Source organism: Salmo trutta, chromosome 6 (genome assembly GCF_901001165.1).
Source record: "Salmo trutta chromosome 6, fSalTru1.1, whole genome shotgun sequence".
Lineage (NCBI taxonomy): Eukaryota > Metazoa > Chordata > Actinopteri > Salmoniformes > Salmonidae > Salmo > Salmo trutta.
Genome location: NC_042962.1, coordinates 1,023,389 through 1,036,543, shown reverse-complemented (window position 1 = coordinate 1,036,543; position 13,155 = coordinate 1,023,389). Strand labels below are relative to the sequence as shown.

The following is a 13,155-nucleotide window of genomic DNA, read 5'->3' as shown; positions in this document are numbered from 1 at the left end:
ACTGACCTAAGACAGGGAATTTTTACAAGGATTAACTGTCAGGAATTGTGAAAAACTGAGTTTAAATGTATTTGGCTAAGGTGTATGTAAACTTCAGAGTTCAACTGTACGAGAAAAACAAACCACATTCAGAAGTCAAGGCATTTTTTTATAAGATGATGATGTAAGATGATGAAAAATGTACTTTCTGTGCCTCTGATATGTGGTTGTCCCACCTACAGTGCATTCGTAATGTATCCTTGACTTTTTCCACATGTTACGTATGCAATATATATATATATATATATATATATATATATGTATATATAAGCTCCCACAGTTGACAGTGCGTATCAGAACAAAAACTAAACCAGGACGTCGAAGGAAATTTCCGTAGCGCTCCAAGACAGGATTGTGTCGAGGCACAGATCTGGGGAAGAGTATAATTTTTTTCTCTGCAGAATTGAAGACTACGGTGAAGCCTGGTGGTGGCAGCATCATGCTGTGGGGATGTTATTCAGCAGCAGGGACTGGGAGACTATTCAGGATTGAGGTATAGATGAACAGAGCAAAGTACAGAGAGATCCTTGATGAAAATCTGCTCCAGAGCGCTCAGGACCTCAGACTGGGGTGAAGGTTCACCTTCCAACAGGACGACAACCCTAAGCACACAGCCAAGTCAATGCAGGAGTGTCAAGCTTGTAGCGTCATACCCAAGAAGACTCGATGCTGTAATCGCTGCCAAAGGTGCTTCTACAAAGTACTGAGTAAAGGGTCTGAATACTTATGTAAATGTGATATTTCAGTTTTTATTTGTAATACATTTGATAACATTTCTAAACCTGCTTGTCATTAAGGGGTATTGTGTGTAGATTTATGAGGGAAAAAAGATTTAATCTATTTTAGAACAAGGCTGTAAAGTAACAACATGTGGAAAAAGAAAAACATTTCCAATGGCACTGTATATTGTAATATTTATTTATTTATTTATTTAGTTTTTCACTCAACTGCATTTACACAAACTCTTGAGTAAAAGAAGAATTTGAAACAGAGATTTGATTGTATATTGTTTTATCATTAGAGATCTGGTCACAGGCTTCATGATAATTAGCTTTGTGATTTTGAGAGGGTTTATTCATTATGTTTGATCGTTAGAAAATAAATTTAAAAAAAATGTTTTAAAATCATAACTCATCATTGAAATGTAGAGAAAATATAACAAAACATAAAATATAGCAACTGATCACGAGATAAAAAACAAAGACATGTTCCTCGAATCAATGTTAAAAAAGACCTGCTGTTTATTCAGTTCAGCTGGTAGAACATATCAATGAAGGACTGGGCATAGTTTTGTTCAATTGTTCAATAAATAATGTCTTTTTTAAATGTCTTTTTTTTTTATTGCTTGTAACGTACTGTTAGTAATCAAGCATAGCACAAATTCAGCTGAAGTATGTATGAAGTATACAGGGCATCCACCTTGACCTGGATGTGAAAGGTATGGTACCGTTTGTTTTGAGTTTAGCACAGGTTCTCTGTTCGAGGTCTTCAGTTCAGCATGTTGCTGCAACTTCTACACTGTTCTGTTGAAAAACTATACAAAAAAATAACATTCTCTCTATCGACTTAAAAACAACTTGAACACAATCAAGGAACATTTTCAACTTTAATAAGCTATGTCCCGATGTCGTCCCAACTGATTGACTCCGCCCACTTAGAACAGCCCCGCCTTCTTCTTCAGGTCATTCTGCCGCCACTTGGGCAGCCGCTGGAAACCAGACCGAGAACAACCCAGCAGGTTCTCCAGATCCACATCAGAGAGATAGTCCTGACAACGGAGAGAGAGAGCAAGAGAGAGAGAGCGAGAGAGAGCAAGAGAGAGCAAGAGAGCGAGAGAGCGAGAGAGAGAGAGAGAGAGAGCGAGAGAGAGAGAGAGAGATTTTTTTGCACATTGTTACAACACTGTATATAGACATAATGTGACATTTAAAATGTCTTTATTCCTTTGGAACTTCAGTGAGTTTAATGTTTACTGTACATTTTTACTGTTTATTTCACTTTTGTTTATAATCTACTTCACTTGCTTTGGCAATGTTAACAAATGTTTCCCCATGCCAATACAGAGCAATGTTAACAAATGTTTCCCCATGCCAATACAGATCAATGTTAACAAATGTTTCCCCATGCCAATACAGAGCAATGTTAGCAAATGTTTCCCCATGCCAATACAGATCAATGTTAACAAATGTTTCCCCATGGCAATAATTCCCTTGATTTGAGAGTGAGAGACAAACATACTTCATGTGTTATGCTGACCCCTGCTGGCCCCTGCTGTCAGGTCACCACCATGTTCCCCAGAAGTAAAAGTATTTAGAGAAAGTTAGTAATTTCCTGTTTTACTTCTGGGGGGAATGCCATTAACAATTTTGATTACCTCTGTGCAAATGTCTCCTCCCTCGCAAATGGAAACTCTAGGCCAACACGCCACCCCCCTTCCTCTAATTTCACCCATGTTTATCATGGCCAAAAATTACATTTTTTGTTATCCTGAATTTTAACGATATATTAAATTTGGACTTTGTGTGCTGTGGAAATCATTTATCATCCGTACACGGGCTTGAAAATCACCAAACCAGTTTAAGAACCACCTTTTCCCAATTCTGATTTGTCTAAATAATAAACGACAACAAATATGCCCATTCCCCTAATAACCTGCCGTACAGTACAGTCTCAGCAGTACTGTTTTATAATGGCATCATCACCTCTCTCCTATTAGGGTCCACTCCCTTGGGCAGCTCCTTGGGGCTCTTGTTGAGCAGCAGCTCAGGGCCCAGGTACTCTCCAGTCCTGGGGGCTGGGGTGGTGGAGGGGGCCAGGGTGGTGGAGGGGCCCAGGTACTCTCCAGTCCTGGGGGCTGGGGTGGTGGAGGGGGCCAGGGTGGTGGAGGGGCCCAGGTACTCTCCAGTCCTGGGGGCTGGGGTGGTGGAGGGGGCCAGGGTGGTGGAGGGGCCCAGGTACTCTCCAGTCCTGGGGGTTGGGGTGGTGGAGGGGGTCAGGGTGATGGAGGGGCCCAGGGCGGGGGAGGACAGGGTGGGGGACAGGCAGCCCTGACCTACAGGGGTGGCTGGGCTGGAAGGGCCACAGGAGCCCCCTCCTGTCCCAAGGTGGAGCTTGTAGGAGGGTGGAGAGCTGAACTGAGCTGGGCCTCCTGGAGCACTGTATCCACCACCTCCATTACTCCCCCCAGCAGAACCCTTACTCAGCTCTGTGTTGTTCAGATTCTACAGGTAACAAGAGGGTGAGGGAGGTTTAGATACTGATATCCCCTCTAACAGGTGAGAGCTGATATCCCCTCTGACAGGTGAGAGCTGATATCCCCTCTAACAGGTGAGAGCTGATATCCCCTCTAACAGGTGAGAGCTGATATCCCCTCTAACAGGTGAGAGCTGATATCCCCTCTAAAAGGTGAGAGCTGATATCCCCTCTAACAGGTGAGAGCTGATATCCCCTCTAACAGGTGAGAGCTGATATCCCCTCTAACAGGTGAGAGCTGATATCCCCTCTAACAGGTGAGAGCTGATATCCCCTCTAACAGGTGAGAGCTGATATCCCCTCTGACAGGTGAGAGCTGATATCCCCTCTAAGAGGTGAGAGCTGATATCCCCTCTGACAGGTGAGAGCTGATATCCCCTCTAACAGGTGAGAGCTGATATCCCCTCTAACAGTGAGAGCTGATATCCCCTCTAACAGGTGAGAGCTGATATCCCCTCTAACAGGTGAGAGCTGATATCCCCTCTAACAGGTGAGAGCTGATATCCCCTCTAACAGGTGAGAGCTGATATCCCCTCTAACAGGTGAGAGCTGATATCCCCTCTAACAGGTGAGAGCTGATATCCCCTCTAACAGGTGAGAGCTGATATCCCCTCTAACAGGTGAGAGCTGATATCCCCTCTAACAGGTGAGAGCTGATATCCCCTCTAACAGGTGAGAGCTGATATCCCCTCTAACAGGTGAGAGCTGATATCCCCTCTAACAGGTGAGAGCTGATATCCCCTCTAACAGGTGAGAGCTGATATCCCCTCTAACAGGTGAGAGCTGATATCCCCTCTAACAGGTGAGAGCTGATATCCCCTCTGACAGGTGAGAGCTGATATCCCCTCTGACAGGTGAGAGCTGATATCCCCTCTAACAGGTGAGAGCTGATATCCCCTCTAACAGGTGAGAGCTGATATCCCCTCTAACAGGTGAGAGCTGATATCCCCTCTAACAGGTGAGAGCTGATATCCCCTCTAACAGGTGAGAGCTGATATCCCCTCTAACAGGTGAGAGCTGATATCCCCTCTGACAGGTGAGAGCTGATATCCCCTCTGACAGGTGAGAGCTGATATCCCCTCTGACAGGTGAGAGCTGATATCCCCTCTAACAGGTGAGAGCTGATATCCCATCTAACAGGTGAGAGCTGATATCCCCTCTAACAGGTGAGAGCTGATATCCCCTCTAACAGGTGAGAGCTGATATCCCCTCTAACAGGTGAGAGCTGATATCCCCTCTAACAGGTGAGAGCTGATATCCCCTCTAACAGGTGAGAGCTGATATCCCCTCTAACAGGTGAGAGCTGATATCCCCTCTAACAGGTGAAAGCTGATATCCCCTCAAACAGGTGAGAGCTGATATCCCCTCTAACAGGTGAGAGCTGATATTCCCTCTAACAGGTGAGAGCTGATATCCCCTCTAACAGGTGAAAGCTGATATCCCCTCTAACAGGTTAAAGCTGATATCCCATCTAACAGGTGAGAGCTGATATCCCCTCTAACAGGTGAGAGCTGATATCCCCTCTAACAGGTGAGAGCTGATATCCCCTCTAACAGGTGAGAGCTGATATCCCCTCTAACAGGTGAAAGCTGATATCCCATCTAACAGGTGAGAGCTGATATCCCCTCTAACAGGTGAGAGCTGATATCCCCTCTAACAGGTTAAAGCTGATATCCCATCTAACAGGTGAGAGCTGATATCCCCTCTAACAGGTGAGAGCTGATATCCCCTCTAACAGGTGAGAGCTGATATCCCCTCTAACAGGTGAGAGCTGATATCCCCTCTAACAGGTGAAAGCTGATATCCCATCTAACAGGTGAGAGCTGATATCCCCTCTAACAGGTGAGAGCTGATATCCCCTCTAACAGGTGAGAGCTGATATCCCATCTAACAGGTGAGAGCTGATATCCCCTCTAACAGGTGAGAACTGATATCCCCTCTAACAGGTGAGAGCTGATATCCCCTCTAACAGGTGAGAGCTGATATCCCCTCTAACAGGTGAGAGCTGATATCCCCTCTAACAGGTGAGAGCTGATATCCCCTCTAACAGGTGAGAGCTGATATCCCCTCTGACAGGTGAGAGCTGATATCCCCTCTGACAGGTGAGAGCTGATATCCCCTCTAACAGGTGAGAGCTGGTATCCCCTCTAACAGGTGAGAGCTGATATCCCCTCTAACAGGTGAGAGCTGATATCCCATCTAACAGGTGAGAGCTGATATCCCCTCTAACAGGTGAGAGCTGATATCCCCTCTAACAGGTGAGAGCTGATATCCCCTCTAACAGGTGAGAGCTGATATCCCCTCTAACAGGTGAAAGCTGATATCCCCTCAAACAGGTGAGAGCTGATATCCCCTCTAACAGGTGAGAGCTGATATCCCCTCTAACAGGTGAGAGCTGATATCCCCTCTAACAGGTGAAAGCTGATATCCCCTCTAACAGGTGAAAGCTGATATCCCATCTAACAGGTGAGAGATGATATCCCCTCTAACAGGTGAGAGCTGATATCCCCTCTAACAGGTGAGAGCTGATATCCCATCTAACAGGTGAGAGCTGATATCCCCTCTAACAGGTGAGAGCTGATATCCCCTCTAACAGGTGAGAGCTGATATCCCCTCTAACAGGTGAGAGCTGATATCCCCTCTAACAGGTGAGAGCTGATATCCCCTCTAACAGGTGAGAGCTGATATCCCCTCTAACAGGTGAGAGCTGATATCCCCTCTAACAGGTGAGAGCTGATATCCCCTCTAACAGGTGAGAGCTGATATCCCCTCAGACAGGTGAGAGCTGATATCCCCTCTAACAGGTGAGAGCTGATATCCCCTCTAACAGGTGAGAGCTGATATCCCCTCTGACAGGTGAGAGCTGATATCCCCTCTAACAGGTGAGAGCTGATATCCCCTCTAACAGGTGAGAGCTGATATCCCCTCTGACAGGTGAGAGCTGATATCCCCTCTAACAGGTGAGAGCTGATATCCCCTCTAACAGGTGAAAGCTGATATCCCCTCAAACAGGTGAGAGCTGATATCCCCTCTAACAGGTGAGAGCTGATATCCCCTCTAACAGGTGAGAGCTGATATCCCCTCTAACAGGTGAAAGCTGATATCCCCTCTAACAGGTTAAAGCTGATATCCCCTCTAACAGGTGAGAGCTGATATCCCCTCTAACAGGTGAGAGCTGATATCCCCTCTAACAGGTGAGAGCTGATATCCCCTCTAACAGGTGAGAGCTGATATCCCCTCTAACAGGTGAGAGCTGAAATCCCCTCTAACAGGTGAGAGCTGATATCCCCTCTGACAGGTGAGAGCTGATATCCCCTCTGACAGGTGAGAGCTGATATCCCCTCTAACAGGTGAGAGCTGATATCCCCTCTGACAGGTGAGAGCTGATATCCCCTCTAACAGGTGAGAGCTGATATCCCCTCAAACAGGTGAGAGCTGATATCCCCTCTAACAGGTGAGAGCTGATATCCCCTCTAACAGGTGAGAGCTGATATCCCCTCTGACAGGTGAGAGCTGATATCCCCTCTAACAGGTGAGAGCTGATATCCCCTCTGACAGGTGAGAGCTGATATCCCCTCTAACAGGTGAGAGCTGATTTCCCCTCTAACAGGTGAAAGCTGATATCCCCTCTGACAGGTGAGAGCTGATATCCCATCTAACAGGTGAGAGCTGATATCCCCTCTAACAGGTGAGAGCTGATATCCCCTCTAACAGGTGAGAGCTGATATCCCCTCTGACAGGTGAGAGCTGATATCCCCTCTGACAGGTGAGAGCTGATATCCCCTCTGACAGGTGAGAGCTGATATCCCCTCTAACAGGTGAGAGCTGATATCCCCTCTAACAGGTGAGAGCTGATATCCCCTCTGACAGGTGAGAGCTGATATCCCCTCTGACAGGTGAGAACTGATATCCCCTCTAACAGGTGAGAGCTGATATCCTCTCTGACAGGTGAGAGCTGATATCCCCTCTAACAGGTGAGAGCTGATATCCCCTCTAACAGGTGAAAGCTGATATCCCCTCTAACAGGTGAGAGCTGATATCCCCTCTAACAGGTGAGAGCTGATATCCCCTCTAACAGGTGAGAGCTGATATCCCCTCTAACAGGTGAGAGCTGATATCCCCTCTAACAGGTGAGAGCTGATATCCCCTCTAACAGGTGAGAGCTGATATCCCCTCTAACAGGTGAGAGCTGATATCCCCTCTAACAGTTGAGAGCTGATATCCCCTCTAACAGGTGAGAGCTGATATCCCCTCTAACAGGTGAGAGCTGATATCCCCTCTAACAGGTGAGAGCTGATATCCCCTCAGACAGGTGAGAGCTGATATCCCCTCTAACAGGTGAGAGCTGATATCCCCTCTAACAGGTGAGAGCTGATATCCCCTCTAACAGGTGAAAGCTGATATCCCCTCTAACAGGTTAAAGCTGATATCCCCTCTAACAGGTGAGAGCTGATATCCCCTCTAACAGGTGAGAGCTGATAGCCCCTCTAACAGGTGAGAGCTGATATCCCCTCTAACAGGTGAGAGCTGAAATCCCCTCTAACAGGTGAGAGCTGATATCCCCTCTGACAGGTGAGAGCTGATATCCCCTCTGACAGGTGAGAGCTGATATCCCCTCTAACAGGTGAGAGCTGATATCCCCTCTGACAGGTGAGAGCTGATATCCCCTCTAACAGGTGAGAGCTGATATCCCCTCAAACAGGTGAGAGCTGATATCCCCTCTAACAGGTGAGAGCTGATATCCCCTCTAACAGGTGAGAGCTGATATCCCCTCTAACAGGTGAGAGCTGATATCCCCTCTAACAGGTGAGAGCTGATATCCCCTCTGACAGGTGAGAGCTGATATCCCCTCTAACAGGTGAGAGCTGATATCCCCTCTGACAGGTGAGAGCTGATATCCCCTCTAACAGGTGAGAGCTGATATCCCCTCTAACAGGTGAAAGCTGATATCCCCTCTGACAGGTGAGAGCTGATATCCCATCTAACAGGTGAGAGCTGATATCCCCTCTAACAGGTGAGAGCTGATATCCCCTCTAACAGGTGAGAGCTGATATCCCCTCTGACAGGTGAGAGCTGATATCCCCTCTGACAGGTGAGAGCTGATATCCCCTCTGACAGGTGAGAGCTGATATCCCCTCTAACAGGTGAGAGCTGATATCCCCTCTGACAGGTGAGAGCTGATATCCCCTCTGACAGGTGAGAGCTGATATCCCCTCTAACAGGTGAGAGCTGATATCCTCTCTGACAGGTGAGAGCTGATATCCCCTCTAACAGGTGAGAGCTGATATCCCCTCTAACAGGTGAAAGCTGATATCCCCTCTAACAGGTGAGAGCTGATATCCCCTCTAACAGGTGAGAGCTGATATCCCCTCTAACAAGTGAGAGCTGATATCCCCTCTAACAGGTGAGAGCTGATATCCCCTCTAACAGGTGAGAGCTGATATCCCCTCTAACAGGTGAGAGCTGATATCCCCTCTAACAGGTGAGAGCTGATATCCCCTCTAACAGGTGAGAGCTGATATCCCCTCTAACAGGTGAGAGCTGATATCCCCTCTAACAGGTGAGAGCTGATATCCCCTCTAGCAGGTGAGAGCTGATATCCCCTCTAACAGGTGAGAGCTGATATCCCCTCTAACAGGTGAGAGCTGATATCCCCTCTAACAGGTGAGAGCTGATATCCCCTCTAACAGGTGAGAGCTGATATCGCCTCTAACAGGTGAGATCTGATATCCCCTCTAGCAGGTGAGAGCTGATATCCCCTCTAACAGGTGAGAGCTGATATCCCCTCTAACAGGTGAGAGCTGATATCCCCTCTAACAGGTGAGAGCTGATATCCCCTCTAACAGGTGAGAGCTGATATCCCCTCTAACAGGTGAGAGCTGATATCCCCTCTAACAGGTGAGAGCTGATATCCCCTCTAACAGGTGAGAGCTGATATCCCCTCTAACAGGTGAGAGCTGATATCCCCTCTAACAGGTGAGAGCTGATATCCCCTCTAACAGGTGAAAGCTGATATCCCCTCTAACAGGTTAAAGCTGATATCCCATCTAACAGGTGAGAGCTGATATCCCCTCTAACAGGTGAGAGCTGATATCCCCTCTAACAGGTGAGAGCTGATATCCCCTCTAACAGGTGAAAGCTGATATCCCATCTAACAGGTGAGAGCTGATATCCCCTCTAACAGGTGAGAGCTGATATCCCCTCTAACAGGTGAGAGCTGATATCCCCTCTAACAGGTGAGAGCTGATATCCCCTCTAACAGGTGAGAGCTGATATCCCCTCTAACAGGTGAGAGCTGATATCCCCTCTAACAGGTGAGAGCTGAAATCCCCTCTAACAGGTGAGAGCTGATATCCCCTCTGACAGGTGAGAGCTGATATCCCCTCTGACAGGTGAGAGCTGATATCCCCTCTAACAGGTGAGAGCTGATATCCCCTCTGACAGGTGAGAGCTGATATCCCCTCTGACAGGTGAGAGCTGATATCCCCTCTAACAGGTGAGAGCTGATATCCCCTCTGACAGGTGAGAGCTGATATCCCCTCTAACAGGTGAGAGCTGATATCCCCTCTAACAGGTGAGAGCTGATATCCCCTCTAACAGGTGAGAGCTGATATCCCCTCTGACAGGTGAGAGCTGATATCCCCTCTAACAGGTGAGAGCTGATATCCCCTCTTACAGGTGAGAGCTGATATCCCCTCTAACAGGTGAGAGCTGATATCCCCTCTAACAGGTGAGAGCTGATATCCCCTCTGACAGGTGAGAGCTGATATCCCATCTAACAGGTGAGAGCTGATATCCCCTCTAACAGGTGAGAGCTGATATCCCCTCAAACAGGTGAGAGCTGATATCCCCTCTGACAGGTGAGAGCTGATATCCCCTCTAACAGGTGAGAGCTGATATCCCCTCTAACAGGTGAGAGCTGATATCCCCTCTGACAGGTGAGAGCTGATATCCCCTCTGACAGGTGAGAGCTGATATCCCCTCTAACAGGTGAGAGCTGATATCCTCTCTGACAGGTGAGAGCTGATATCCCCTCTAACAGGTGAGAGCTGATATCCCCTCTAACAGGTGAAAGCTGATATCCCCTCTAACAGGTGAGAGCTGATATCCCCTCTAACAGGTGAGAGCTGATATCCCCTCTAACAGGTGAGAGCTGATATCCCCTCTAACAGGTGAGAGCTGATATCCCCTCTAACAGGTGAGAGCTGATATCCCCTCTGACAGGTGAGAGCTGATATCCCCTCTAACAGGTGAGAGCTGATATCCCCTCTAACAGGTGAGAGCTGATATCCCCTCTAACAGGTGAGAGCTGATATCCCCTCTAACAGGTGAGAGCTGATATCCCCTCTAACAGGTGAGAGCTGATATCCCCTCTAACAGGTGAGAGCTGATATCCCCTCTAGCAGGTGAGAGCTGATATCCCCTCTAACAGGTGAGAGCTGATATCCCCTCTAACAGGTGAGAGCTGATATCCCCTCTAACAGGTGAGAGCTGATATCCCCTCTAACAGGTGAGAGCTGATATCGCCTCTAACAGGTGAGAGCTGATATCCCCTCTAGCAGGTGAGAGCTGATATCCCCTCTAACAGGTGAGAGCTGATATCCCCTCTAACAGGTGAGAGCTGATATCCCCTCTAACAGGTGAGAGCTGATATCCCCTCTAACAGGTGAGAGCTGATATCCCCTCTAACAGGTGAGAGCTGATATCCCCTCTAACAGGTGAGAGCTGATATCCCCTCTAACAGGTGAAAGCTGATATCCCCTCAAACAGGTGAGAGCTGATATTCCCTCTAACAGGTGAGAGCTGATATCCCCTCTAACAGGTGAGAGCTGATATCCCCTCTAACAGGTGAAAGCTGATATCCCCTCTAACAGGTTAAAGCTGATATCCCATCTAACAGGTGAGAGCTGATATCCCCTCTAACAGGTGAGAGCTGATATCCCCTCTAAAGGTGAGAGCTGATATCCCCTCTAACAGGTGAGAGCTGATATCCCCTCTAACAGGTGAAAGCTGATATCCCATCTAACAGGTGAGAGCTGATATCCCCTCTAACAGGTGAGAGCTGATATCCCCTCTAACAGGTGAGAGCTGATATCCCCTCTAACAGGTGAGAGCTGATATCCCCTCTAACAGGTGAGAGCTGATATCCCCTCTAACAGGTGAGAGCTGATATCCCCTCTAACAGGTGAGACCTGAAATCCCCTCTAACAGGTGAGAGCTGATATCCCCTCTGACAGGTGAGAGCTGATATCCCCTCTGACAGGTGAGAGCTGATATCCCCTCTAACAGGTGAGAGCTGATATCCCCTCTGACAGGTGAGAGCTGATATCCCCTCTAACAGGTGAGAGCTGATATCCCCTCAAACAGGTGAGAGCTGATATCCCCTCTAACAGGTGAGAGCTGATATCCCCTCTAACAGGTGAGAGCTGATATCCCCTCTAACAGGTGAGAGCTGATATCCCCTCTAACAGGTGAGAGCTGATATCCCCTCTGACAGGTGAGAGCTGATATCCCCTCTGACAGGTGAGAGCTGATATCCCCTCTAACAGGTGAGAGCTGATATCCCCTCTAACAGGTGAGAGCTGATATCCCCTCTGACAGGTGAGAGCTGATATCCCCTCTAACAGGTGAGAGCTGATATCCCCTCTAACAGGTGAGAGCTGATATCCCCTCTGACAGGTGAGAGCTGATATCCCCTCTAACAGGTGAGAGCTGATATCCCCTCTAACAGGTGAAAGCTGATATCCCCTCTAACAGGTGAGAGCTGATATCCCCTCTAACAGGTGAGAGCTGATATCCCCTCTAACAGGTGAGAGCTGATATCCCCTCTAACAGGTGAGAGCTGATATCCCCTCTAACAGGTGAGAGCTGATATCCCCTCTAACAGGTGAGAGCTGATATCCCCTCTAACAGGTGAGAGCTGATATCCCCTCTAACAGGTGAGAGCTGATATCCCCTCTAACAGGTGAGAGCTGATATCCCCTCTAACAGGTGAGAGCTGATATCCCCTCTAACAGGTGAGAGCTGATATCCCCTCTAGCAGGTGAGAGCTGATATCCCCTCTAACAGGTGAGAGCTGATATCCCCTCTAACAGGTGAGAGGTGATATCCCCTCTAACAGGTGAGAGCTGATATCCCCTCTAACAGGTGAGAGCTGATATCCCCTCTAACAGGTGAGAGCTGATATCCCCTCTAGCAGGTGAGAGCTGATATCCCCTCTAACAGGTGAGAGCTGATATCCCCTCTAACAGGTGAGAGCTGATATCCCCTCTAACAGGTGAGAGCTGGTTGGATGATTAGAACATATGTCAATGAATGTTTCTTTGCTTACAATCATTCATGTTTGATGCATGCAAAGGTTAGGCTTGTATTAGTTATATCATATTGACAATAAAAAGGTGGCTAATGGTTATTTTTCTAACTTGGTTGAGTTAGTAACGGTATTGCTGGAGTTTGTTAGTGAATCACTTACTACAGTAATCTGAGAGAGAGAGGCAGCATCACCCAGCTTCTGTTTCAGTTCCTCATAGGAGGAGCCTCCCTGTTGAGACGAGAAGATCCACCAGGCTGTTAGCACCAGTCTGTTAACACCAGTCTGTTAGCACCAGTCTGTCTGTTAGCACCAGTCTGTTAACACCAGTCTGTTAGCACCAGTCTGTCTGTTAGCACCAGTCTGTTAACACCAGTCTGTTAGCACCAGTCTGTTAGCACCAGTCTGTCTGTTAGCACCAGTCTGTTAGCACCAGTCTGTTAACACCAGTCTGTTAACACCAGTCTGTTAGCACCAGTCTGTTAACACCAGTCTGTCTGTTAGCACCAGTCTGTTAACACCAGTCTGTCTGTTAGCACCAGTCTGTCTGTTAG

The 13,155-nt window shown here is 47.8% G+C and overlaps 1 protein-coding gene across 1 annotated transcript in view; it reads right to left on the bottom strand.

Moving 5' to 3' along the window:
* Window positions 1–959: 959 nt before the first annotated feature.
* The window catches only part of vill (villin-like), a 58,488-nt gene continuing 46,292 nt past the window's right edge, over window positions 960–13,155 (bottom strand). The window contains exons 18-20 of the mRNA XM_029755072.1: window positions 12,764–12,832; window positions 2,742–3,260; window positions 960–1,807 (exon numbers count right to left, since the gene is read on the bottom strand). Of these exons, the coding sequence (XP_029610932.1) occupies window positions 1,694–1,807; window positions 2,742–3,260; window positions 12,764–12,832 (702 nt within the window). The 3' untranslated portion in view covers window positions 960–1,693. The remainder of the gene's footprint in view (window positions 1,808–2,741; window positions 3,261–12,763; window positions 12,833–13,155) is intronic.